This window comes from Panthera uncia, chromosome A2 (assembly GCF_023721935.1).
Source record: "Panthera uncia isolate 11264 chromosome A2, Puncia_PCG_1.0, whole genome shotgun sequence".
NCBI classification, from domain to species: domain Eukaryota; kingdom Metazoa; phylum Chordata; class Mammalia; order Carnivora; family Felidae; genus Panthera; species Panthera uncia.
Genome location: NC_064816.1, coordinates 34,826,734 through 34,853,303, shown reverse-complemented (window position 1 = coordinate 34,853,303; position 26,570 = coordinate 34,826,734). Strand labels below are relative to the sequence as shown.

At 42.3% G+C, this 26,570-nt stretch overlaps 1 protein-coding gene and 1 non-coding gene across 2 annotated transcripts; both read right to left on the bottom strand.

Annotated features, from left to right (window-relative positions):
* Positions 1–3,209: 3,209 nt before the first annotated feature.
* On the bottom strand, positions 3,210–23,320 carry ARL6IP5 (ADP ribosylation factor like GTPase 6 interacting protein 5). The gene is made up of 3 exons (XM_049640876.1): positions 22,902–23,320; positions 6,940–7,157; positions 3,210–4,840 (listed from the first exon to the last, which is right to left on the bottom strand). The coding sequence occupies exons 1-3, from the start codon at positions 23,075–23,077 to the stop codon at positions 4,668–4,670; spliced, it is 567 nt and encodes a 188-aa protein (XP_049496833.1). The 5' UTR covers positions 23,078–23,320; the 3' UTR covers positions 3,210–4,667.
* On the bottom strand, positions 19,971–20,074 carry LOC125931138 (U6 spliceosomal RNA). Its single transcript, XR_007460392.1, has one exon. It is a non-coding gene; the product is annotated as a U6 spliceosomal RNA (small nuclear RNA).
* Positions 23,321–26,570: the final 3,250 nt, after the last annotated feature.

Below are 26,570 nucleotides of genomic sequence, written 5' to 3'. Positions count from 1 at the left end.
AACGTTTGTTTTGCTTTCTTCTGGAAAATAACAATAAATACTATAGAAGTGTTAAGTATTTCTCCCTCCATCTCCTGCTGTAATTCATTGCATGGTATCTTAAAGGGCACAAATCATGTTTCACTCTCTGGATATGTGAAGGGTGAATTGGGCTCCAGGACCTGCTGATGCTTTGAAATGGAAGAATGGTGAATGAGCTCTTCTCTGGAGAATCATGTGAGGATTTTCAGTCCCCAGCCCTGTTTAGCTTGCTCTCTTGGTCATTCCCCTGGTGGATCGTACTTCAGAAAGGGGTGTGTGTGTGTGTGTGTGTGTGTGTGTGTGTGTGTGTTTATCTGTGAGGAGCAGAGCAGTTAAGGCATAGGACATGGAGAAAATAGTGTTTCCAGGAAAAGTAATGGGAAAAACAAACCGTGTATGTATACACACACATAAATATACATACATACTCATACACGCGTATACTTCCCTGTTTCCATATGTAGAGGGAGAAAGGCAGAGAACATGTTAGTTTTGTTTTGTTAAAAGTTTTGTATAAATAATGATTGATAAATTTTTAGTTTTAGCTAATATATATAAAACATATACATATATACACACACATATATGTGTTTAGTCTATGCATCTAATTTGATCTTGTTGCTCTCCTCAAAAATCTTCTAAAGGAAATTTGCTACAGGGTTAGCTTTTAATTTCTTACTGTATTAGTCAAGGCCCTCCACTGTCTGTTTCCGATTTAGTCATATTTGCCACAGATTCTTTATGCTCCTCTTGATAAGACATCCTCATGCACAGCCTATGCCTTTGCTCTTGTTAGCCCTTCTGTAGAACACCTTCAAAACACTTCCCTCCTGCTCTCCATTACAAAAGGCCTACCCATCTTTAAAGACCAGATCAGGTCATAATCCTCCATAAAAATCTTCCAGACAACTCCAAACCCAGTGTTCTTTCCTCTTTCCAAGTTCCTAGAGCCCTTAATCATCCATTCTAGTCACTAGATGCATAGAATCTGACTTCAAAACATTTTTTAATGTTTTTTTATTTTTTGAAGGTGGGGGGAGGGGCAGAGAGAGAGGGAGACACAGAACCCGAAGCATGCTCCAGGCTCTGAGCTGTGAGCACAGATCCCCATGCAGGGCTTAAACCCACCAACCATGAGATCGTTACCTGAGCTGAAGTCAGACCCTCAAACAACTGAGCCACCCAGGCACCCTTAGACTCTTTTATATAGAAGTGGCATGAACATTAGAAATGAGAAAACCACACATTGATGCCTTTTCTCTCTTCTTTACCCAAGTGAATAGTTAGTTGTGCCTGCCTTCTTTCTCCTTTTATATAATCATAGGTGGTACATAACAAGCAAAACAGGCTAGGAGAGAATAGGCCTAATTGGGAAAGTTAAAAAATAACATTATTTAGAAGGACAGACCATGGGAAAGAAATATGGTGTTTACATTTTTTAAAGATAGTTTAGTGTGTGCAAAAGTATCCACATTTGAATAGCTGTAGTTTCAATCAGGTTTTACAATAGCCAGTGGCTGAGAGGTTTTTTCCTCCAATGTTACCGTTTCTATAAAACATCCTTGCATGCAAAGCAAGTTAAGAAAGGGCTACTGTAAATAAAACTTTGTGTCTAGCATATTCTACATCGAGAGGCTAAATGCTGTTGGGCAAAGTGCTCTAAACATGTTTAAAAGCTTACTGTTAGTAGTTGAAACTCTTGAAAGCCCGGTGCCTTTGTTTGTATAGCCACAGTATTAATAAAGTCAGGAATTTCAACGAGTGCTAATAGTCCTAAAAGAGGTGTTTATTCTTAGATGTGCCAAGGGAAAAGAGGATTCAAATTCATAGCTTACTGCTTCAGTGCACAGATTTTGTCAAGAGACAGGTAAAGCAGCTTACTTACACTTTTTCCATCAACTGACTCCTACCCTAAAAATTAGGTGAAGATTTTAACTTCTTCAGTGTCCTCTGGAAGGTATGCACGTAGATAAGTCACCCTCCTAAGATGTAATATCACTTGAAACTTGGTTTTTTCAATTTCTAAAATTTTATTTTTAAATAATCTCTCCACCCATTGTCAGGCTCGAACTCACAACCTTGAGATCAAGAGTGGCATGGTCTACCAACACAGCCAGCCAGGTACCCCTTAACTTGTTTTTATTTTATTTTTTTTAACGTTTTATTTATTTTTGAGACAGAGAGAGACAGAGCATGAAAGGGGGAGGGTCAGAGAGAGAGGGAGACACAGAATCCAAAGCAGGCTCCAGGCTTCGAGCTGTCAGCACAGAGCCCGACCCGGGGCTCGAACTCACAGACTGTGAGATCATGACCTGAGCCAAAGTCGGACGCTTAACCGACCCAGCCACCCAGGCACCCCTTTAATTTGTTTTTAAAATGCAATAATATATAGCACTTACATGCTACATGTGTATATCGTTATTATTCTAGAATTGACCACCAACTGTTAGTAATTATAATGAGTATAGTTTTTATTTAAGTTGTCACTTTTTCCAAATAGATTGCATTCTTTCTACAGAATTCATGTAGAAAGTGGAAGGGGCTAAAGTGTGTCAGGTTTAGAACAGGATCCCATTGGAATTCAATGTTATTCAGCTAGAAATTAATAAAATGTTAAAGTTTTATTAAACAGTACCATAGTCCCCACCTAATCCAGTGGGGATATGTCCTAAGACCCCCCTTGGATGCCTGAAACCGCAGATAGTACAGAACCCCCTATATATACTGTTTTTCTCCTGTACATACTAGGAGAATGTTTAGCTTCTAAACCAGGCACAGAGATTAACTACAAAAATCATAAACTAGAACAATGATGCTGTAATAAAAGTTACGTGAATGCAGTCTATCAAAATTAACTTATTGTACATACTCACCCCTCCTCTGTGATGACGTGGGATGAGAAATATTCTACGTGATGAGATGAAGTGAGGGAATGTTGTAGGCGCTCTGATGTGTAGTGTTTAGCTACTGTGGACCTCCTGACGATGTGTCACAAGGAGAATCATCTGCTTCTGGACTGAGGCTGACAGCAGGTAACTGACGTGTGGTGGGGGGACCTAGTGTATTTGAAACACGAGCAGAGCGGGTCGTGCAGTATAGCACATCCTCGTTGTTTAAAGGGTTGTCACCGAGTCTCCCAGATATTTAGCACAGATGTGCATTAATAAACAACGTCTCTCACACACAGAAAATCTTTGATAAATTTTATTCTCCATATTTGGGTAAGGGTACAAACTCTAGACCGTGGCTGTGAAGTCACGGTGGTAACGCTGTGCTAGAGATGATGGCTGCAGGTTGGCTGAGGAATAAAAATGCAAGAAAGATGGGAATGGCATATGCAGTTGCTTCTTATCTTAGGATGTACAGAGAGTCTCTCCAGTAAGTACCACTCCAGTTGTCTTCATAATTCAGTGTTAGGGAAACCCAAGTGTTTTCTACCCATCTATGAAATCACCCAATTGGCAAGCAAAACATTTTTGTATAACCTATTTCTAAATACATGAGAAATAAAAGGAAGAAAGTAAAAGGATATATAAACTCATGCTGTCGTAATTCTAATGCCTATCTGTAAAAACATGCGGTCGTAACAATTGCTATCTAAAATTTTCATGATTTGCAGAAGCCGCTGATCACTCCCACGTTCATGTCTTTTTGCTTGGTCATCTAAAGATGCTTTTCAGATTTCAAAAGATTAGCCATTATTGTTCTCTTTGTGCCCCTAAGGAATTAATAAAATGCACATTGATTTCCTTCCTTCTCAATGTTCCAGTTAAAAGCTAAACAGTGAAAAAAATACAAGAAACATTATCTTGGACACCTTCTTGCCATAACAACAAGAAATATGCAATATAAACAGAACTCAAGTTTTATTTTTTTGTTGTTGCTTTTTTTAACAAGACTGTCAAGAATAATACAGGTTCCGTAGCTCTAACCTCCTTAAAGAAGATGACATTTAATTTGCAACAAATACCTGCTAGTGAAAAGGCATTACTAGCATTTTAAAAATTTGTAAAAACTTGACAAAATATCTCCTAAACAGCAATCTTTCTATTTGTAAACAAAATAAAAACAACTGGTTTATCCAGTTTTCACTGCACGTCAAACGGGTGGTAAAGTGATACAGATCATCTTTGATTTTAAAAGAAGAATAATAAAAGCTAAACTAAATTAGACTCCACATATTACAGTCCCAGGGAATATTTTTGGAGGAGAATGATGCGGGTGGGGGTGGGGGGGGGGAGGAGGGTGGTGCTTAAAACAGGCTAACACATGACATCTATTTTAACAGTCTTTTTTCATTTACTCATATTGCCTTGATACTTTACAATTATTTTTTTTCCTACAAGTTAACTGTACTGTTGCTGTACAATCCATAATTCTTTTTATTTCTCTAAAGAAGTAAGTGTGATCCATTTCCTATCAGTTGCATAAACACACTTGAAACTTCAGGCATAATAGGAGGGTAGATTCTTTCAGTTTCTGAGGGCTTCCCTCTGTCACATCAGAGATGTTAACAGCTTGGCCTATACATGCATGCTGCCAGAGATACTTGGGTGGTACAGGCACCTCCTATTTCAAGAACACAAATGGAAACTAGGTCTGCACAAGGACAAACCACACCTGGATGTCCGTGGCAGCCCTTATATTTATTCCTTCACTTTGCTGATATAGTCAGCGAATTTGGAGACATTTTCTTCCTGCTGTTCTAGGGCATCTAGGACAATGCCCATTGGTGTCCTCTTCAGGCCTATTCCCTCCATTTTATTCTCCAGTTTGTTCTTGAGGTTCCGAAGTCTCAATGACGCATGGATGAACATCACTACAGAGAAGAGAAACATGGTTAGCACGGAAGCAACGGCTCTTTGCCCATTGCAGCCTTAGGCTCCCCATCTTCACACTTTGGGTCAACTGCCACGGTTAGCTGTAGTCCAGTCTGGTTCTCCAATTTACCCAAGTCCTCACATGGATCCTTGGACTTGATATAAAGCTGTTTAAGTCATATATTAAGTGTTCTTTGTGTGTGAAGGAAAACACAGCAGGCAGGACTGTCATCTGCCAACCACACCTTCTCTTTTTCATGTCGATATTGTTACCTTTTTAGCTGCCACTTAAATGGCTTGAAATTCAAAGTGAATCAGTGTGATTCCAACTTACATAAAAAACCTTACACAAAGTTTTCGAGAAAGGAATTCATGCTCAATTCAAGGATTATCAGGGATGATCAGGTGAAGTCGTCCTTAGAGGCACCTCCTGAGGCATTTTTCCAAAGTGATGGATATAGATGTATAGATAAAAACTAAAGGTTTTACACATGTCAGGTACCCTAAAGTTTCCTGAATTTGCTTGATCATTTAGAATTACTCATGTTGTTTATTGAGAAACATTCCCTGGTCCCTCTCCTGGACCTCCTGAACCAGAACCTTAGAGGGATGGGCCTGGGATCAGTATTTTAAATAGGCATCCCATGTGATCTACCAGGAGCGATTTTTCAAACTGCTGTGTACATATAAATTGCCTGCAGAGCTGTTACATAGGCAAATCCTAGGTCTCCACCACCCAAAATTCAGACCAGTAAGACTGAGGTACGTTTCCACAATGTAAAATGCTAATATTCACTCTGGATGAATCTCATGTAGGTGATCTTGGACCATCATTTTAAGAAACACTGGTGTGCATTTTATCTGGAGGCTCCCAATCTAGACTGGCCATTGGAAACATTTGACGAGCTTCCTAAAAATACAGGTTTTGGGGAGGAGCACTGTCAACTCACAGACTCAAGATCTCTAAGGGATATGGCTGGGAAATTTGTGCTTTTTACAAGTGTCCTACATGATTCTCAAAATCATCAAGGTCTGGGAGTCACTAATCTTGTCTAACTTCCTTATTTTATAGATGAGTGAACTACAGCCCATATAGGATACCTGGTCCAAAGCACACGGCTGGTTTCCAGCATGTCTAGGAAGAAAAATCTGGACCCTTGATCTCTACCTATGATACATTTCATTACACTGGCCTGTCTCAGGCCCTGATGTAGAAAGGCACTGAAGTTAACAAGCTGTGTGTCAAAGCAGAATCTTTGAAATACTGAGCCTCTAGTATATAGGGTAAATGTGAGGAATATTTTTAAAAGTCTTGACTTTGCTGATTGAAATATTTTTTCCAATAAGGTGTGGGATCCATCTATAAATATTCTGGGCTTAATCTCACATATCCCCAAACAAGCAACTGATTTTATTTAATGGAAAAAATACACATGTGAAATGCTATTAATAAGTTAAAAGACTGTTCTTGTCACTTAATATAATTGAATTTTAAGTAGATTTCTGCTGATGAGACTGGAACTATATCTGTTTTCTATTTCAGGTTTCGAGTGTTTGGGATCTCAGCAAACAATGCATGTAAAATTTAGAAAATATCTAGTTCTCTTCACCAGAACTGGAGTACTTGGTAACTATATTCTGGGCCAATTATTCTTACAGACTTAGGAAAGTTGGACACTAAACACGATATACTGAGTAACTAGAGAGTAACTAGTTTACTTCCCAATGAAATACATTCATTCTTGCATCAGTATGAATGCATCAGTATGAATGGCACTTAAAGATTGAGAACAGACTTGAATATCAGACCAATCTGGAGGCCAGTGGAGGCTGTACAACTTTCTTGCTGTGCGACTTGGGATTTGTACTTCTTTTGTTTATTGTTGTAGCCCCAGAAGAGTGTCTGGCACAGAGCAGGCACCCAGTAGACATAAATCTATGGACTTACTGCACCATTAGCCTTGATCTGCTGTTTCAGAAACTTGGGGTAATTTTGCAGACATGTCAACATGTGGAAGAAACAGGGTAGGATATTCCCAATGAACAATTGCTCCTACATTTTTTTGTTTAAGGCACAAGAAGACTGAGGTTCACTTACGCAACAAAGGAAAAGTGATGCCAAACACAAAGACCATGACTCCCCCGAACATGGATATGAGGAAGTAGCTGGCCAACATGACCACCATGACAAATGCTGTGGGGTACTGCTTCTTCATCCGGCGGAGGATGTCTTTGTTGTGTGCTGCCCACACAAACCCCGTGAACACCAGCACCACTACAATGCCTCCAAGGATCATGTTGAAGGGGCTCAGGAACCTGGAATGGGAAAAAATGAGGGAGCCTGGGTCAGCAGTAGTGGGAGCAGGAAGGGAAGATCAGAAAGGTAAGGAAGAGCAAATCAGGTGTTGAGTACTTACTCGGCATTCTATCTAAACTGGCTCATTTAATCCTCATAACCCGATGAGGCAGATGCTATTAATTTATTTCTCAAATGAAGAAAGTGAGGCACAGAGGTGAGAAAACGGTGGAGCCAAGATTCACACTTGGGTAGTTTGACTCCCACCAAAGTGGTCAGTCCGTCTCATTAGAGGTCCACAATTTTCAAAGACTCCCCCCCCCGCCGGCCCCAAATCCATACAAGGCTTTTATTGCATCTGTAAAATATCACAGATAAGTCTGAGGACACTGTATGTCCCTGCAGCGTGATGTTGACATTTTCTGAAATGTCAACAGTCCTATGGCCGAGAGTGGTCCTCATTCTTATAGTAATGGTAGCGAAGAGCTAAAAGGCCTTTTAAAATTTAAAAGAGACCGCCTCTTTTGTTTGTTTTTTTTTTAAATGTTTATTTATTTTTGAGACAGAGAGAGACAGAGCATGAACGGGGGAGGGGCAGAGAGAGAGGGAGACACAGAATCGGAAGCAGGCTCCACGCTCTGAGCCATCAGCCCAGAGCCCGACGCGGGGCTCGAACTCACGGACCGCGAGATCGTGACCTGAGCTGAAGTCGGAGGCTTAACCGACTGAACCACCCAGGTGCCCCGAGACCGCCTCTTTTGAAGGGGCTGTTTCACTTTCATTATCTCCTGGGCTCTGGTGCACATCCAGTACAGTGCTCACATATTTTCTGAGCTCTGCAGGCTTATTCAAATCTTCATGGGAGTTGCCACAACAGACGCAAGTCATGTGACGGCCTCCGTGGGCCAGATCCAGCCTACTGTCACATATGTGTTTGCATTGGATGGTGTTTACAGAACTTTTATTTGAATTGCGCTGTTCAGAAAGTCCATAAAACTTGGGATTTCTAACTTCTCCTATAAACAAGAAAATTTAACAACAGTAGGCCCACTTTTCCACATGTCAGCCACTGGCTGGAGCACCTTCTCTTTCAGATAGAACAAACGCTCTCCAATTAGCTCTTGTCCTCCCACCATCTCCTGCATCTCTGACACAGAGGCCCCCATTGAGCTGCCATTGATCGTTGTTTTTCTAACAGCTGCCCTGCATTCTCTCTTACATAACCTGCCTGGCCCATGGAGGCATTTGAGTATATGACTCTTGGCAAAGAGAATCCATTATAATTCTTTAAAAGGGCTGAGAGTATCATTAGGGGATGGGTTATCAATGGAGATTTCCAAGCACAGAGCCTCTGGCTTCATTGTTACAGGAGTCAAAGGTTACATTACTGTTGATAATAAAGAAGAAAACTTAGATCCAGTATTTCATAAGAGAATGACTGGGTGTTACAGCCCCCACTCTTAACCAAACCCACAGTGAATACAGAACCCTGAATGTGACATTTGTGATCAGCAAGTCCCATGAGCTACTAACTTCTTACCCTCACAATAGGCTTGATGCGTATTTTACTTGGGAAGGACAATGAGGGTCAGTGTGTTTTCATCATGCTCTGAATATCAACATGACAGATTTGGAAATGAGGGACAGAAGCAAACGGGGCAATGGAAAGTGAAGCCAAGAGCTTACTTTCACTGAAATAAAACAGACGAAGGATTCATACTCAGAGCAGGATTCATATTCAGGATAACTAAGATTCTTTTTTTTTTTTTAATCCCTTTAAATTGTAGCTCTGATTCTACCTTCTGAAACATAAAAGCTATCTGAAATAGTTTCAGATAAAAGTATCATATGCCTTAATGGGTGAAATTGGGGGTATAATCAATGTGAAAGTGCTTTGGAAAAGTTAAGAAGGTCTATTAAAATGCATGCTATTAAACAATGGTAAGAGTAGTAGTATAGGAGTACATAATTTAAAGTTAAATCCCATAATAGTAAGTTGCTTATTTCATTCAAAACTCTTGCAAATACTTATCCTCCTACAGGCCATAAATCTCTTCCTCAGAATAGAGTCTACAGAAATAAACAAAAATGCCAAGATTGAGTTGTAACAATATTCACAGGAGTGGCATATGATTAAAAAGTTTTAGAAATAACGTGTATGGCCAACAATTGCCTAGAGGTGGTATATACAGCTATTTTAAATACTTAATAATAAAAGAAGACACTAATAATATATTGAGTGGGCAAAAGCAACTGTAATTCTGTTAGGTGGAGATAGATATATACGTGTGATAGATATATATACATATATAGATATATACATGCGATAGATATATATACATATATATGTGTGTATATATATATGTATATATATGTATGTATGTATGTATATACATATAGTATAGCTCAGAAGTAGAAAGCTTCACAATTAGTATATTATTTTGTAATTAGAAATAAAATGAACATGCAACAAAGGAAAATATAAAAATATAAAAGCAACTGCTCCCTGATCCCAACCCAGGCTTGGCACAGGCTTGCTACAACAGCCTATCTTTACTTCCGTCATCTCTCCAATAACATGAATGCAATTTAAATTCATACTTCATAGCGAAGCTCTTCCTTCTCCGACCCAAACCTTGGTTCCCTACTCATTCTGCAGATCTTCTTCTGGCCAGGGTTCACCACCCCACTCCTCCAGGCTTTTCCAGTACCCAGAACATGAACTATTCTGTCTGTCTTTCACCACTTCCTTATCATCTGGGGGCCACAAGTCACTCTGTACTTTTCTCTCTTTTAAAATTTTATCTGGGTTATGCCCTATCTGCTGATTTAAGCCCAGAATCTGGGAAAGACAATTATAGGCCTGGAGAAAGGAAGAATTAGGACAAAAATAAAATCTTTTTCAGCAGGCGGTGAGGAAATGGAGTGGAGAGGCCCAGGAACTGTCACCGATTAATAAATCTCATTCCTAGCTCTCAAGAGATTCCAGAAGAAATTATCCTGAAAGACTACATTGGTTATACAGGGGTAGTAGCATCATGGGTAGCTTACCCCCATTTGTTTATTAGTTTCACCCAAATATTTTTCAGCTGTAAAGAAAAGCAAAGATCCACATTAACTCAAAAAACTACAGTGGAGGGTTCAAGTTAAAGGAAACACTTTGCATAAAGTGCAAATAAAAGATGGATGGTTGGATGGTTGGTAGCAAAGTAGCAAAGGTATCCTACTCAGTTCTTTACAGAACACCTATTAAAATGATTCATGAGGTGAAGCATAAAATAAAGAGTATGCCAAGCTTTGTCTATTTTTCTCTGTTGAAGTAAAATAGGCGTCTATGCTGAATGTCTAAATAAAACCCAGGACAAAGAACAACAAAAAATCCAGGCCTGACTCAAGCAATTCCAAATCTGCTTGTCACCTGTTCCTGTTCTTCATAGTCAAGGGAAAAGAACAGAGCACAGAGCCCTATAGAACTGGTTTTAGCTTACAACACGCCCAGCCACACAGTCTATAATTAGAAAGTAACCAAGTTTCCAAGCTGGAAAAAAATGAACAAAGTTACTCGGAGCAGAAACGATTTCCCCCCTTCTTCTGAAGTGCCATTCCATTCTAACAAAGAGTAAAATTTGTACCACTCCAATGCCTTGGCGCCTCCCTGCACTTGGAGGAAAATAAAACACCTACACCACCCTCTAGAGTTTAATTTCATTTTCCAATGAGTGCAGGAACTGGGGAGCCAGTTCTTGTCTGAGATGAGCAAAGCTTTTAGTCAACAGCGGGGCTCTTAGTCACAGTGACCCACAAGAAAGCCCAAGAACCTTTAGGAAAAAAAACTTCCATAAATATGCTACCCCAGCTTTCATGGGCACAACTGCCACTGGGCTCTGATGGTGGAGTTTCACTTACAGGTAATCCCTGAAGGAGGAAGGGAGGGAGGAAGGAAGGCAGAGCGGTAGAAGGGAGGGAGAAGGACAGAGAGGAGTGGAGAGGACAAAGGGAGAGGACAAATGTAACTTTCTGTCCTTGGTGGAAATGGGACCTAGTTGAACAAGTCAAAAGCATTCAGTATGTTTTCCTCTTGTGGGATAAAAATATATACCTATATGCATACACATCCTATTCCATAAGTAAGTCAGTAAATAAATAAATGTAATGGTTAAAAATTCTAGTGGAAACATCCACGGTTGTAAAGAGGTTTACAATCCCATCACAGAATCCTGTAGCAGCGCGTTCAAAAATAAATCAGTTCAGGGGCGCCTGGGTGGCGCAGTCGGTTAAGCGTCCGACTTCAGCCAGGTCACGATCTCGCGGTCTGTGAGTTCGAGCCCCGCGTCAGGCTCTGGGCTGATGGCTCGGAGCCTGGAGCCTGTTTCCGATTCTGTGTCTCCCTCTCTCTCTGCCCCTCCCCCGTTCATGCTCTGTCTCTCTCTGTCCCAAAAATAAATAAAAAACGTTGAAAAAAAAAATTAAAAAAAAAAAATAAATAAATCAGTTCAGTCCCGTTGCACAGATGAATAAACCAAGGCCCAGAGAAGCGAAGAAACCTATTTCTAGGGGTCTAGGGGAGAGAAAAGGGTGCCAGCTGATGTAAGTGTGACAGCAATTCATACTATAACCCGTTGTGCATTGTTGAGCAGCTTCAGGAACCTCCCCCACGCCTTCTCAGTATTCTTCCAGTTGGGGTCAGCAATGAAGCATCGTTCTGGGAAATCCCGTGGCATTCTCACTTCTCTCTGAAAGAAGGTTGCTGTAAGCAGATGTGGACACATGTCCTCAATGTACCAACATGAATCAGGTAGCTATAGCTATGGTTTTAGCACAAGTCCCTGAAGGGGGAAGAAAAATCTTGGCTAGTCACAGAACTTCAGAGCTAGGACACATCTTGAAAAATGCATCTCGGGGCGCCTGGGTGGCGCAGTCGGTTAAGCGTCCGACTTCAGCCAGGTCGCGATCTCGCGGTCCGTGAGTTCGAGCCCCGCGTCAGGCTCTGGGCTGATGGCTCGGAGCCTGGAGCCTGTTTCCGATTCTGTGTCTCCCTCTCTCTCTGCCCCTCCCCCATTCATGCTCTGTCTCTCTCTGTCCCAAAAATAAATAAAAAAAAAAAAAGAAAAATGCATCTCATTCTACATATAAACAAGCTAACGAACGGACAGGTTAGTAAGTACGTCCTCAAACCCATCAACTATAGAGTTGGCGATAAAAGTTTACCAAAACAGAGGTTCTCAGATCGAGTCAAGGGCACACCTGGTGACTCCTGTCACACTACAATGCCAACAAGAGTCAAAAAGGCAGTGAAACACTTTCCGGGCAGGGGAAGAAGCTTCGCATCGAGTTCCAATTTTCTAACCCAAAAAGCTATTTTTGTAGTTTGGTTCCTGAGGAAGCCTGACTCACCAAGAAAGGGAGGGAACAATTTACTCACAGTGGCTCTCTCTAAATTGGTCATGTTTTGCTGTGGTCCTGAAACAGCCAGAAGAGTCACTGCAAATATGAATCCACCCATCCATTCTCTTGCTTCTCCTTGCTCTTAGAATAAAAACACAATTCGTTACACATTCTCCAAGGCCCCACAGGGTCTGGCTCCTGCCTGCCTGTACCTCCAGGGCTGCTACACACAGTTGTGTAGTTTGAACCCAGCACACGGAGGCGGAGACCCAGCTGAGGTAAGCAGGGGGGCGCCAGTCCAGGCCACAGTTCACTCACTACACAATCTAGCTTAGACTGCATCTGCCAGGAGTAAGGGGTGTTTTTAATAATGAGTATGAGGGGACCAAGGGCTGGTAGCCCGGCCTGTGCTCTCCTCGTACACGGCCTCCTGATTCCACACCCCGTCCTCTAGGGTTTCTCGAACTCGCCCTGGGTCTGGCCCCCACAGGCCTGCACACAAGCCATTCTTTGCCTGAGTCACTCCTACTGCCTTCAACTCCCAGCCTAATCCATCTCGCTGACCACATGATAGCACCATAGGCCTCACTTTCATTGCCCTGATCACAGAGGTGGTTTTACATTTACCTGACTGCGTGTTGGATGAATGTCTCGCACTAGAGATGAAGCTCTCTAAGGGCCGGGACTGTAACGTTGTCTCCCTGGCACCTGGTACAGGGCCTGGCATACAGTAGGTATTCAATACGTGTTTGTTGAAAGAAAGAAGAAAGGTAAGTAAGGATCTAGCGTACTTTCATGTTATTTAAAAGAAGCCCAGGAACTTTCCATGGCCACGAGTGAAGCGATGGGAGATTTGTCTTGGACGAATCACTCTTACTCTCATTGTACACTAAGTATTACTGGAGAAATAGTCCCTGTCTTTGTACCTTCACAGAGTTGTGATGAAACAAACAGAGGAAAAAGAAAAACAGGAAAGTTTATGTGAATGCCCGTGCAGATGGGAGTTCTAATGATCATGACATGTTCGGATGGGGTGACAGGGCCCTTTGGCTGGCCGGCAGGAGGAACTTGGTAAGTCTTGCCACGAGTACGGCTGGGGGCCAGGAGGGAGAGTGGGGTGGCGCAGAGGGAGACTTGTACTCCCGCACACCTGTCTATATAGGCCCCTCTTGCTCTGTGACTCCTCTGATAACCCCGAGGGTCTCCCATGGTTGCTTTAGCTTCCCTACCTGGCTTCCATCTTGGCAGGAAATATTTCTGACTATAAAGTATAAATGGAAAGGTACAAATCAGTTTCGAGTCAACACGATCAGTGTCGCCTAGGCCTAATAATCACTAGGCAAAGGAGCCTTCAGGGCACTGAAAGTGGGATGGGAGCCTGTCTCTTTTGTCACAGAAAGGGCATAGTAACCTAACGTTGAGATTTTCTTAACCAATTGAAGTAGGAAGACCCATAGTATTTATTGCATTCTTGCTGTGTATGTATAGCTATTGCATCCTGGGTACTTGGCAACATGAAACTAAACATTCACATCCAAATGATCCATCGTCTTTGCAGCAGTTGGCATGTCAAAAGTATTCACAATAAGGGGCGCCTGGGTGGCGCAGTCGGTTAAGCTCCGACTTCAGCCAGGTCACGATCTCGCGGTCCGTGAGTTCGAGCCCCGCGTCAGGCTCTGGGCTGACGGCTCGGATCCTGGAGCCTGTTTCCGATTCTGTGTCTCCCTCTCTCTCTGCCCCTCCCCCGTTCATGCTCTGTCTCTCTCTGTCCCAAAAATAAATAAAAAACGTTGAAAAAAAAAATTAAAAAAAAAAAAGTATTCACAATAAGACATATCTTATGAACCTCCATGTTTTCTTTTGTGTTTATGAAGCTAATGGCTTATTTTATTTTTAATAAGTAATAAATTGGGCCTGGTTTAGAAGCCATACATCTCATACTTCCCTCAGTGATGCAGCTTCAAATAACAGCGTACAAGGCTCTGATTAGATGGCCACTAATCCCTTTTAAACGTTGCATCACGGCAAATTTCTAACATATACAACAGTAAAGAGAATAGTATAATGGACTCTCGTGTATACTAATCATTGCTTTCAGCAATTAGGAACCTATGGTTACCCTCACAACAAATAATGCTTTTAAGCTGCAGTAGAAAGATATTTGTTTACAAACTGTTCTTTCTGAATCCTTTTAGTAAAGTAAATTAAATCGCCTTCACATGGCAGGTTCTTACAGCACTGGCTGAGGAGGCTGGGGTTGGGCAAATGCAAATGAGCCTGGTGACACATAATCTTCCATCTTACAAGTAGGCTCCTGTCCACCTCCCACCAACACCCAATTTCTGCCTTCCCTTCTGTTTCTCTGAGGGACGAGCCACACTCACGGCACACTGAAGCAGATAAGTAGAAGCAGGAACCAAAGCCTCAGTTTCCCACTCCGGATGGACTTTCTGCCATCTCGGTGTCCCCATTAGTGAAGGCTCCATCTAAGAGCAGGGTGAGAAATCCTATTTATGGTAAACACTTGCAGAACAGAGAGGCAGCCTGCAGCTTTTGTCCAAGATCACAGGCTTGAAAGTGTTCTCTGAAGTAAGAGAACAAGCCCAACGCAACAGACAGAGGAGGATCTTACGGGTATGTATTCTGAAGCTGAGTGATAAAGGAGAGAATTCATTTGCCCAAAAGAAAAACAATAAGAAATTCCCAATAGTGCTGCACAAATTTGGTATTAAGTGGATAGGTCAAGTTCATCTTTTAGAACTCAATTTCTTATACAGAGGTCTTGGCCCCTACTAAGTAGATTGAGAGCTTTTGCCTTCTACAAAAGGGGCCAGGAATCCCAAATATGCTCATTTGCACACTTATCCAGAATCACTGTAAATCCTAAAGTAGGAAAGGAGACAGAAACAACCAACCCCCGACTGATGGTGGTGGGAGTGTTTTTTTTAAAAAGTGTGTGGGGAGAAGCCAAGAACAAGGTTGCATAAATGGTGTCCAAGGATTTAATGAAAGACAACCCTTATTAGATGAAGAATTTTGAGATTAAAATTTTATTGGGTGTTGACAGACCTCGTAAAGTTCTGTACTCATAAGAAGCACATCACCCGTCAGGGAAAGACATGCCAACATTGCATGTGCATACCTCAAGTGTAGATAAAAAGGTATGGGAGAGCAGGAGAAGATGAATTCTAGGAGGATTAGGAAGGCAGGGTGGAGTTGTATTCCTGCTCATATCCTCAGGGCCTAGACACTGTATGACACGGAGTAGGTGCTCAGTAAATACTCGTTGAACTGAGTAAAAGACATGTCAGCTGCAGGTGAGGAAGAGAAAATTATAATTACCCTTTCCTCTGTCTACATACTCAATGCCTTTCCCATTTTTAATACCTGAGTTTTGAAATTTGGCATCATAATGTACAGGAGAAATGAGATAAGTCGGGTTGAAAAGAATCTGTTTGGGGCACCTCAGTGGCTCAGGAGGTTAAGCTTCTGACTTCAGCTCAGGTCATGATCTCGCAGTTTGTGAGTTCGAGCCCCGGGTCAGGCTCTGTGCTGACAGCCTGGAGCCTGCTTCGGATTCTGTGTCTCCCTATCTCTCTCTGTCCCTCTCCCACTCGTGCTCTCTCAAAAATAAACATTAAAAAAAGAAAAAAAAAAAAAGGAAAGAATATGTTTGTGTAGGTATTTCTGCACACTTGCTATGCTTGTATAAATATTAATTATTATGTGTGTAGTTTCATCTTGCAGCCTGTAGATACTACGCATGATGAAGGTAGGGATCACAGATTCTTATTCTGCACTGTATCTCCTAGCACAGTGCCTGAGAAGTCAGTAAATGCTTCATACTCTGTGGAGTGAATGGATAAAACAACAAAAATAAGAGTAATATTGTAGCATTGGTGTTGAAGCTGATTAATCTCAAAAACCTTTCCACTAGGTTTTGGCATAAAAGCACTGCAATTGATTTCATCTACAAATGTTTTAATACATTCCAACTCAGAGCATCCCAGGGCTCTCTTACCCTGATCTTCCCTTACCATCTAGAAACTTGGGGTTTTCATCCTTGCAGCATTGAAAGGTATAATCCATCTGACCATTTTTTAATACCAAAGGCTGTAGCCAGAAGGCTTAGAACGTATTATAGGACCACACTCATTCCGAAGAGATTAAAGCAATGCTCTTTTCAAACAGAAGTACCAGCCTTCCAGAAATCCCTTGCCATTTCAAACAACGGGTAGCATAAAGTGGCAGCTGCAGGTTTCACCCTCTGGTAACACCTCCCCAGGCCACATGGTGGAGAGGTGCTTCAAGAAAATACAGGCTCATTTGTTCAGCGGCTACACGGTGCTGTCTTAAAGGGGAGGCCTGAACGTACACAAATGAAAATAAATGAGCCTGTTGGCTACAGATGCACTGGAGTCATTTATATGTTTGAATATTCTGTGTGTGGTTGGCGCTTCTGATGCCATGCCAGGAAATAAGAGTCCCGATGGCAGGGGGGATTTTGTGAGAATAAGACAGGCCAATAATTACAAATGTATGAGAGTCAGCTGTTCAGATGAATTAGGTTAAATAGGAGATGCAGAATATTTGCAGGATGATTTAACAAAAAAAGTACTTCATATCAATAAAAGAAGCTACTATTTAATAGCAGTTTTTGGTTCTAAGTAGCCACACGAACTCCAGCCTTTACATTGGTGAAATTGGGGGTTCGATGGGATCATTACTTCTCAACTTCCACTTGGGGATGTATATCAGAAACTACTTGGGGAGTTAAGATCCTGGACCATTCCAAAAATGATATATGTAGAATTTCTGAAGTTAACACCTGCACATATGGGTACATTTATTTAAATTTTCTCAATGTTTCTTTTGAACCAGACCAGACCAGTGCTTCTTAAATTTTAATGTGCCTATGAATCATCTGGGAGTCTTGTCGAAAAGCTGGCTCTGATTCAGTAGGTCCCAGCAGCTGGGAAGAGGCCTGAAATTCTGCATTTCCAAACTCCCAGAGTGAGAGATGCTGCTGTTCCATGGCCCGGAACAGATTTAGATTTCTCCAGCTCCACTCTTTTGGCATTCTATTAAGCACAAAGCAATTTCCATCCACAATCAGACTGTATCCCATACTGAGCATTTAAACTTCAAGTGTAGTTAGGTGTTGCCTTTGCGTTTCACTTTGAAAATAGAGGCAGAGACTTGTATTGCTGTGTGTGAGGTAAGAAGAGTATCTAGGGGTTCCTGGCTGGCTCTGTCAGTGGAGCACTTGACTCTTGATCTTGGGATTGTGAGTTTGAGCCCCATCTTGAGCATAGAGATTACTTAAAAAAAGAATACTTAGTGCCAAGATGTATCGTGTCAAGGATGGAGACGGTAAGTTAGGTCCTCTTCAATCTTGATTTTAAAAATGCAAAGCCACTTTCAGCAAAATACACATTTCCCAGCTTGTTATTTATGCTATTCCTTTTAACCTCTTCTGAAGTGATGCCTGAATCTCAAAAGGAAACTGAAGTCTTCAAGGAAAGCAACCCAAGTGTTTACAAGAAGCACAAGTTGCAATTATGTCAAAACCACTGAAGTGTATTCATCCTCTAATACTTCTAAGAGAATACACAAGTTGTTAGAATTTCAAGTATACCTGTAACCTAGAATTTAATATAATAACAGCAGCTAATGTTGAATTGTTATCACTTGCTAGGTCTTAATGTACTTTATATTAACTAAAGTCATACAATTCCTATTTTATAGGAATTCCAGAGCAAGTGAACTTTTGAGCAGAAAACTAAAAAAGCAACTGCCAGAATTCTGTCAAAAAATAAAAAGTCTGAGTCGGTGGAATCAGTACAGTCTTCCAGGCAGATTAATAAAAGAATGATAGCATAACAAATTTAATAAATCAAGGATAATCATCAAAGCCGTGTAAGTTTCAAATCTGCTCCATTCTTAGGTTTGAAAAGTCAGAAGCTGGGAGCTAAAACCAAACTGTTTTGCTAAGTAACTGCCAAGAACTCTGTTTTTGTAACTTGTTATAAACCAACTTATTTAGTGAAGGTGATCACTAAATTATCATGATTTTCCTGGCCACAGAAACTTGAGCAGGTGTAGTTCAAGGCCAAGGTTACCACCCCTGTGATTTCAACCAGGGGTGATTTTGACCCCCAGGGGACACCTGGAGTGTCTGGAGGCATTTGTGACTGTCACAGCTGAGAGCCTGGTTGCTAGTGTCATTCAGAAGGTAGACAGCAGGGATGTTGCTAACTGTCCTACAATACACAGGACAGCTCTCTACAACACAGAATTATATGATCCAAATTGTCACGGTGCTGATGTTGAGAAAACTTGCGGGAGAGTATTTCACCGAAATTCGACAAGGGCAATAGGAATTAGTGAAGAGCTTGACTTCTGATCTTTTCTAAATTGAATGTTTTACACGACAGTAATCCTGACCAACGGGTAGCAAGTGCTGTCAGCAACGACCCAGTTGGAATCACTTTAGGAGCATCTCCTTGCTATGTACTAACGTGCTGCTGTGTGCTTCAAAATAATTTGTTCCATTAGGTAGGTTAAAAGCTGCCCCCGTGATTACGTTGAGGCCTTCTGTTCATTTATTTACATTTGCATTCACCAACTAAGCATCTGCTATATAGTAGGCCTCAGGGATACAGCGAATAAAAATAATGATAACCACAACAAGAAAAAGAAGAAATAATCACACACTAAACCCACGGTCTCTGACCTCAAGGAATTTATAGTCCAGAGTAGAGACAAGGAAACAGACAACTTAAAAGCCTGTGAGGTAACTACCAGGAAAGATAAAGGCACAGGTGTGTGGCCCAATTAACATAAGAGAGTGAGGGGAAAAGGGAAAATATTTCCTCAAAGAGATGGTACCAACCCTGCATCTTGAAGGAGAAGCAGGAGCAGGTAAGTTGGCAGCTGGAGCTTGGGTGGATACAGCTGCTGGGGTAAAGATGCTGTCTACGTGTTTCAGTAATCTCCATGATCATACCAAATGATGAAAAAAATAATAAGTAACACTTGTGGAACAAAAACTAAGAGCCGGACACTATTCTAAGAACCTTGTTTGTATTAACTCAGGTAATCTTCATAGAAGCTCTATGAGGGCAGGTATTATAATTAGTCTCATTTATAGAGGAGGAGGCTGAGGACCAGGCGTAGTTCAAGTCCACGCTTACAGAGCTAATGACTGGCAGCTGGGATTTAAAATTCACTTAATCTGGCTCTGTTGCTTGCACTCTTAACCGCTACTTTCTACTATTTGAAGAGCCAGGAGATAGGACGCCTTCAACAAGGGCTGTTAGCTAAGAAACTTACTCAAAACTAATGTGCTAGTTTAGTGCTAGAGTAGATCTACTGAGAGGAAGTCACATGCCTGGTAAACCATGCTTTTAGAATGAAGACCGACCTTATTCTTTTTTTTTTTTTTTTTTCATATGGAACACTTAACAAATTTGCACGTTGTCCTTGCACAGGAGCTATGCTAATCTATATATCATTCCCATTTTAGTATATATGTTGCTGAACTGAGCATGAAGACCAAACTTCTACCCATGGATTATGAGGCCCTGCCTGATCAGCCCTCATGTACAGATTTATCTCTATCCTAATCCCTCTTACTGTCCATTTTTACCAAGGTAGCCCTTTGTGTCTTCTTTGGAGCTAGATGATAGGTGTTTGGTTTTCCTTCTTCCTTTCTGCAATCCGCAAGAACGGGCTCTCTCCATCCTCACCCAAGCCAGTTTTCAACACAGGAGCATTCACAGTTGAGGCTGGAGCCTTCTAACAATGCCCTGAGGCCCCTCCTTACTCTTAGGGGACAGAACACCCTTTGAACACGGTTCCTTATCCAGTAAACACCCAGGTGACATTTTCACACACACTGTACCAAGATGTCATAGGAAACTATCAGACGCCTGTAGAGGATCCAGATAAACAGCTTCTAATACTGCTCTGACCCACCCATCTACTGACATCATCAAGAGAGGAGAGTTCTCTTTAGAATGAGAAATGTTCCAAAATCAACTAAGCTCTCTGACCCTGAAGATACTTGGTTTCTTCCAGGTTTAAGAGATTATAATTCTAAACCTCATGACTCATAAGAAGATGGCATAGTAGTTAAGAGCACAAGACTGGGTCTGTGACTTTAAGCAAGTCATTTATACTCTTTGAGCCTCAGCAACAATAATAACAACGATAATAATATCATGTCATCTCACCTCATTGGGTTGTACAAAATAATACAGGTAAATTACTGAACAAAGTACCTGGTACACGGAGACCTCGATAAATGGTTGCTTTTGTTGTTATTAGATTATAAAGAAAGAAAAAAGTCATTTGTGGAAAAATTACCGAATGTGTGTTTGTGGACACAGAAAACAGTCAAGGATCATATACCAAATTTTTACTGCAGTATGGAGGAAATCTCCTATTTTACACGCATGTAATTTTCAAAACAATTTACTTCTGGCCTGCATCTTTTGTATGGCTTTAAAAATAAGGTCAATAAAAAATAAAGATGGCTCTTTTTCACTTTTATCTTCAAAAATGTCACTGCCAACCAACATATCCTATTTGAAAAGGAGAATGGGAAGGCCAACACTCCAAACTGCCTGAATTAGTAGGCTAAGGCACCATAATGAGGGAGCTATATTTAGCCAGGGGGCTGGACCCTGACCTTCACAGTGAAAAATGGATTCCATCAAAGCCTGTGTCTGGTCTGGGCAGTACACCTCTCTGAAAAGCAACAGTTTTCTTTGAACATTTGATGAGTCTGGGTCAAACTTTGCCCGATTAACAAAGTTTGGGGGCTACCTCAAAAAAGCCTCACCTCTAGATCACCAGACAAAATGTCTGGATTGCTTCTTTCCCAAGAGGGAGCAAAGAAAAAGAAAGCAAACCAACGGATACAATCCTATGTACTATTTGGTTTTTGTTTTAAAGACATTTTTTAGCATTCTGGCAAAGGAGCCTCAAGCATAAGGTTAGGGAAAGGTTCTGGAGGCAGCTGCCTCAGGCCTCTTGGCAGCCACCCTCCCTCAAAGAGGGCTCAGAACCTGTGCCCTCCACACACTAAGCCATTCTCAGAGTTGGTGATTCCTCAAGCAACACAGAATGAGGGCCTGTGTCACTGTCTACCAAATCCCACCAATGAGCGTTCTCTTCCGCATGGGGGCAACTACTCTGAACCACATCTGGAAATTGCGAACTCTCTCTCTCCTCTGTGCTGGGTACTTGGTCCTACGGCTGGCTTCTCAACAACTGCCACCTGTCCATCGGCTAGAATTCATGTCTGATTGATCTTGTTGTGTTCCGAGCCTGGCACAGAGAAGTGACTCAATAAGCCAAAGACCAGCAAAGCAACTCAAGAAACCACCCTCTTTGGCCTTTCCCACCCCCTCCAAGTTTGGCTCTCTCCTCTTTCTCCCAGGCCAGCTTGCACTTCCCCTCTGTAATGGCAAGCGCGTTCCTTTATAAAGTCTGAGGCTGCCTCTTTCTTTAAAGGGGCGTAGAATCAGTCAGATCTAGAATATCACCATCCTCCAAAAGTAAGAGAAGCATTTCTTAAGGGGTAAACTACAAGAAAATGTGGTTTCTAGTAAAGCAGGTGCGTCTGCTGGAAGCGGTGGAATCCTATGTAACACAGAACACTTTCAGATCAGGCACTGAAAAGGCCTTGAATACACCGACACCAGGAAGTGAAAGCAGCAAGAGTGACCACACCTGACAGCTCCTGGATGAAAAAGCAAGAGAACCCCATTCCTGGGGTCAGCGCAGCCGTCACCCCACACCGGGAGATGCGTCACCAGGGAACACCCACCCTCTTGCTCCCAAGCTCAGATTCCTTGTACAGTGTGGCGGGCACTACGCAGAGAGATCGACAAAACACGTCCCTTCTTTGGTACCCTTTTTACACTAACACCCCAGAATGCAGAATCCGGATCCACACCCCGTCGCCCAAGTCTCCCAGGGCGGCGCCCATTCCCTCCAGCCCCAGGATAGGGTTTCACCACCTCCCTCTTTCTTATTTTTACAAGACAGGGGCACTGCGAACATCTCCTTCAGCAAGTGCCTAATCAGGGTACAGAGAGGAAAAAAAAAAAAGTCATTTTTCTTGTCCGAAGCTGGCAAAATGTCCTCACCCCTAGGAATCCCCCCACTTCTGGGCCCGAGGCGCGGGATGGAAAAGGGGACCACAAGACGGCTGCGGCCTCGCCCTGACAAGTTTCCACTGGCTTGACCGCTTGCGCTTGCCAGGGCGGAGGCTGGGTGTGGAGAGCTTTTCCACATCCAGGGATCTTGTGCACCGGAGCCCCACAGTACCGCCCTCGATCGGTGCCCCGGAGGGGGACCCCACTTACCCCACAACGGAAATCATCATGGCAGCCACCACCAGGTAGTTGGTCTGATAATAGAGCAGGTTGCTCACCACGCGGTTGTTCCATTTGGAAATGTCCCTGAAGTCCGGCCGGGCAAAGCGGTCAGAGCCAGGGAAGAAATCGTCCCAGGCACGGAGCGGAGCGAAATTCACGTCCATGTCTGGTCTCTCAGCTTCTTGTTCTTCCCCCTCTGGAATCTGGCGGCGGCGGCGGCGGCAACCGATCAGCTGAGCTGGGTTGGAGTTGACAGCCGCTCTGGCTCAGTCGGCTCTGAGGTTGGTGAGCAGCGGAACGAAAGAAATTGGGAGCGGGCGGGCGTTTTTCCTCTTCTTTACTTCTTGATTGGCTCTAAGAGGTTGGTGGTTAAAGGAAAAGTGGGGTCTCGCGGCAGAGCCAGGGGCAGAGTGCAAAATAGAGATGAAATGATAGAAAGAAACCAGCGGTGGGGCGCCTGGGTGGCTCAGTCGGTTAGGCGTCCGACTTCAGCTCAGGTCATGATCTTGCTGTTTGTGAGTTCGAGCCCCGCGTCCGGCTCTGTGCTGACAGCTCGGAGCCTGGAGCCTGCTTCAGATTCTGTGTTTCCTTCTCTGTCTGCCTCTCCCCTGCTCATGCTCTGTCTCTCTCTGTCTCAAAAATAAAATAAATAAAACATTTAAAAAAAAAAAAAAAAAGAAAGAAACCAGCGGAAGTCCCCAGGCTGAAGCGAGATGGCAATGACTTCCCTACCAGTCCGAATACACACAGCCTCCTTTAAAATATCCCTTTTGAGTCTTTAACCTAAGAATGTTCTAGACTTTAAGGAAATTTTTTGCAGCTGTTCAGATGCCAGTCTAAGAGAAATGGAATGGAAGGCAACTATAGTGTTACTGAAGATGAGCTGTTTTTGAAAACTAACTAGTTACTAACCTCTGCACATCTGAATGCAATTCTCATGGTTTCTGTTTCACCATGAGTCACTGAGTGAAATCAGATTGGCAAAATGGGAAAGAAGGACGTGTAGAATGGAAAGGCTGGCTTGTTTTTTCACTTCTCTCTCTCTCTCTCTTCTGCAACTCTGTCTTTTCTGGACAAAATTATTGAACTTCTGTGCTATTCTGATACTGCAGTCACTCGAGTCACATCAGCCTTGAGCTGGGAGGTCATTCACATTTGAAAGCAAACAATGGTCTGCAGTGACCAATAGTGTACAGTAATCGCTTACAATTAGATATTACTGCTATTGTTATTAATAATAGCACAGTCCATGATTCATATGTATGGTATTAATAGTGCTTTAACCTGATTTATTCTCAGTGCTTTATTATGAACATCCTCTGATTTTTCTCTATCTTGCAGTTTTATTGGTGTGGCTGTATCTGAGTAGGCTTGATAGGGCACTAAAAGTTTGAAAACTTCAGTAGGATGCCAACAGATAAATTTTAAGTCCTTTCAAGGCACTATAAAAACACTGTGGGGGATTTTTAAAAAGGTAAGAAGAATTCAGCCTTGCCCTGTCTTCAGGGATCTTGCAATGCAGTGGAAACTAACTTAAATATATTACAGTAAGAGGAGTGCACCGTAGAGATGTGCCAGACCTTGGTGATCAGTTACAGGAAGTAGGAGGGTGTGGAGGAATTCCCTGGGGCTTAAGAATTTCACGAGGCAGCACTGTGGGCTAGCTGAAAAAATGATCTTGGTCGTGACCAGCATACCAGCCCCATTAGGACCCTGCACCTGTTGGAGAGATCAGTGAGCATTTGGAGCTGTGACCAAGACCCTTCCAACTGCTCAGGACTGCATGATCATAAGCTGTCACATGTCTTTTAGTAATAGTATGATTCCTCATTGATCATAGGCAATTGATATGCAGTAAACGTTTGTTCAGCATATATTTATTTATTTGTTTAGGGGCACCTGGCTGACTCAGTTGGTGGAGTGTGTGACTCTTAATCTCAGGGTCTTTAGTTCAACCCCCTCCCCCCCGCCCTCGACACTGGGCATGGAGCTTACTTTATTTATTTTTTTTTAATTTTTTAAGGTTTATTTATTTTTGAGAGAGAGAGAAAGAGACACAGTGCGAGTGGGGGAGGAGCAGAGAACGAGGGAGGCACAGAATCCGAAGCAGGCTCCAGGCTCTAAGCTGTCAGCACAGAGCCCGACGACAGACGACGCGGGGCTCAAACTCACGAACCGTGAGACCATGACCTGAGCCGAAGTCGGACTCTTAACCGACTGAGCCACCCCGGCGCCCCAAGCATGGAGCTTACTTTAAAAAAAGAATGAATTTGTTTGTTTAAACCTCCAAAGAGGTTTAAAAATAAACAACAACAAAAAAAGCTGGATATGACTGTATTTACCATGATTTCCTTCTCCCTCTCTCATAAAATATTAATCATGCTTCTCTCTCTGGCTGCATATGATTTTTTTTTCCACTACACATTTCTACCTTTGTCAAAATCATTTCAAATAAAAATGGACAGATGTGGAATCCTTAATTTATGTCAGGTACTATTTGAAATGCTATTAGTAGCAGCTTTTTGCCACTTTTCATTCAGGGGGTCAAATTCAATGTAAAGGTTTTCCTGGGGCTCTTATGTCCACACTTATGCTTCTAGACAGGGCCACCTGAATATTTATCTGTCTGTATACAAACCACAGTGGATAGTCTAATAGTTTATGATATATTCCATTCCAATGAAAAAAAACTGTTGCATGTCTGTTACTTTCATTGCTGGCTGTCTCTAATTGGTCAGTCTGAGCCAGTGGGAGTGCCTGGTGTCATGTACCAAAACACCACCACAGGAGTCTAGGTGTTAGATCCAAGGCACACAGATGCCGGGCTAGATGCCTCTGCAGACCTCTTCTCCATCCAGCAGCACCCTGTTCCTGGACCTCAGCTTCCTCCCTGTGAAATAGGTAGGTTTGGACTAGGTGATTTCCAAGGCACCTGTTGGTTTCTATTATCTGAGGGGGCTGTGGTGTTTGCTGCCACTAATCAAAAGATCTCCTGAAAGTAGCATTGCCGGGGTCCAGCCCACATGAGGCTGTTTTGAAAAGCACCGGTTTAATCTCAGTGGTTTCTACCTGTAGAGTAGTCTGGAGGGGGAAAAAAAGAGCTTTCTGGGTTGATGTTGAGACACCTGACCTGGGAAAGTGGCTGGTATCTCCTGCTACTGACTGTGGACTGTGAACTCTGTCCTCTCCCATTTACTGCCTGGCACTAATTTTCAGCTCAATGAATGCTATTAAACTCAACCTGATTGGGGAATAATAAAGGACAAAGAGGAGACAATGTCATGATTTATTAACAGCAGCTACATTTACTGAGTACCCATTAGGCTATATGTATTCCACGTCAGTAGTTCTCAAACTTTATTTTGAATAGAATCATTCAGGGCCTTGCAGAAGGTTGGGGGTGGGTGTGAGAACTTGCATTTGTAACAAATTCCCAAGTGATGCTAATATGGCTGATCAGAGATTATATTTTGAGAACCATTGTGTTTTATTCAATTCTCAGTCTTACAAAGTAAATATTTTACAAATAAAGACCCAGAAGTGCCGAAGGTCTCATAGTTCATAAGTGAAGAGTTAAGGATTTATTATTTTTTTAATGTTTATTTATTTTTGACAGAGAAATAGAGTACAAGCGGAGAAGAGGCAGAGAGAGGGGGG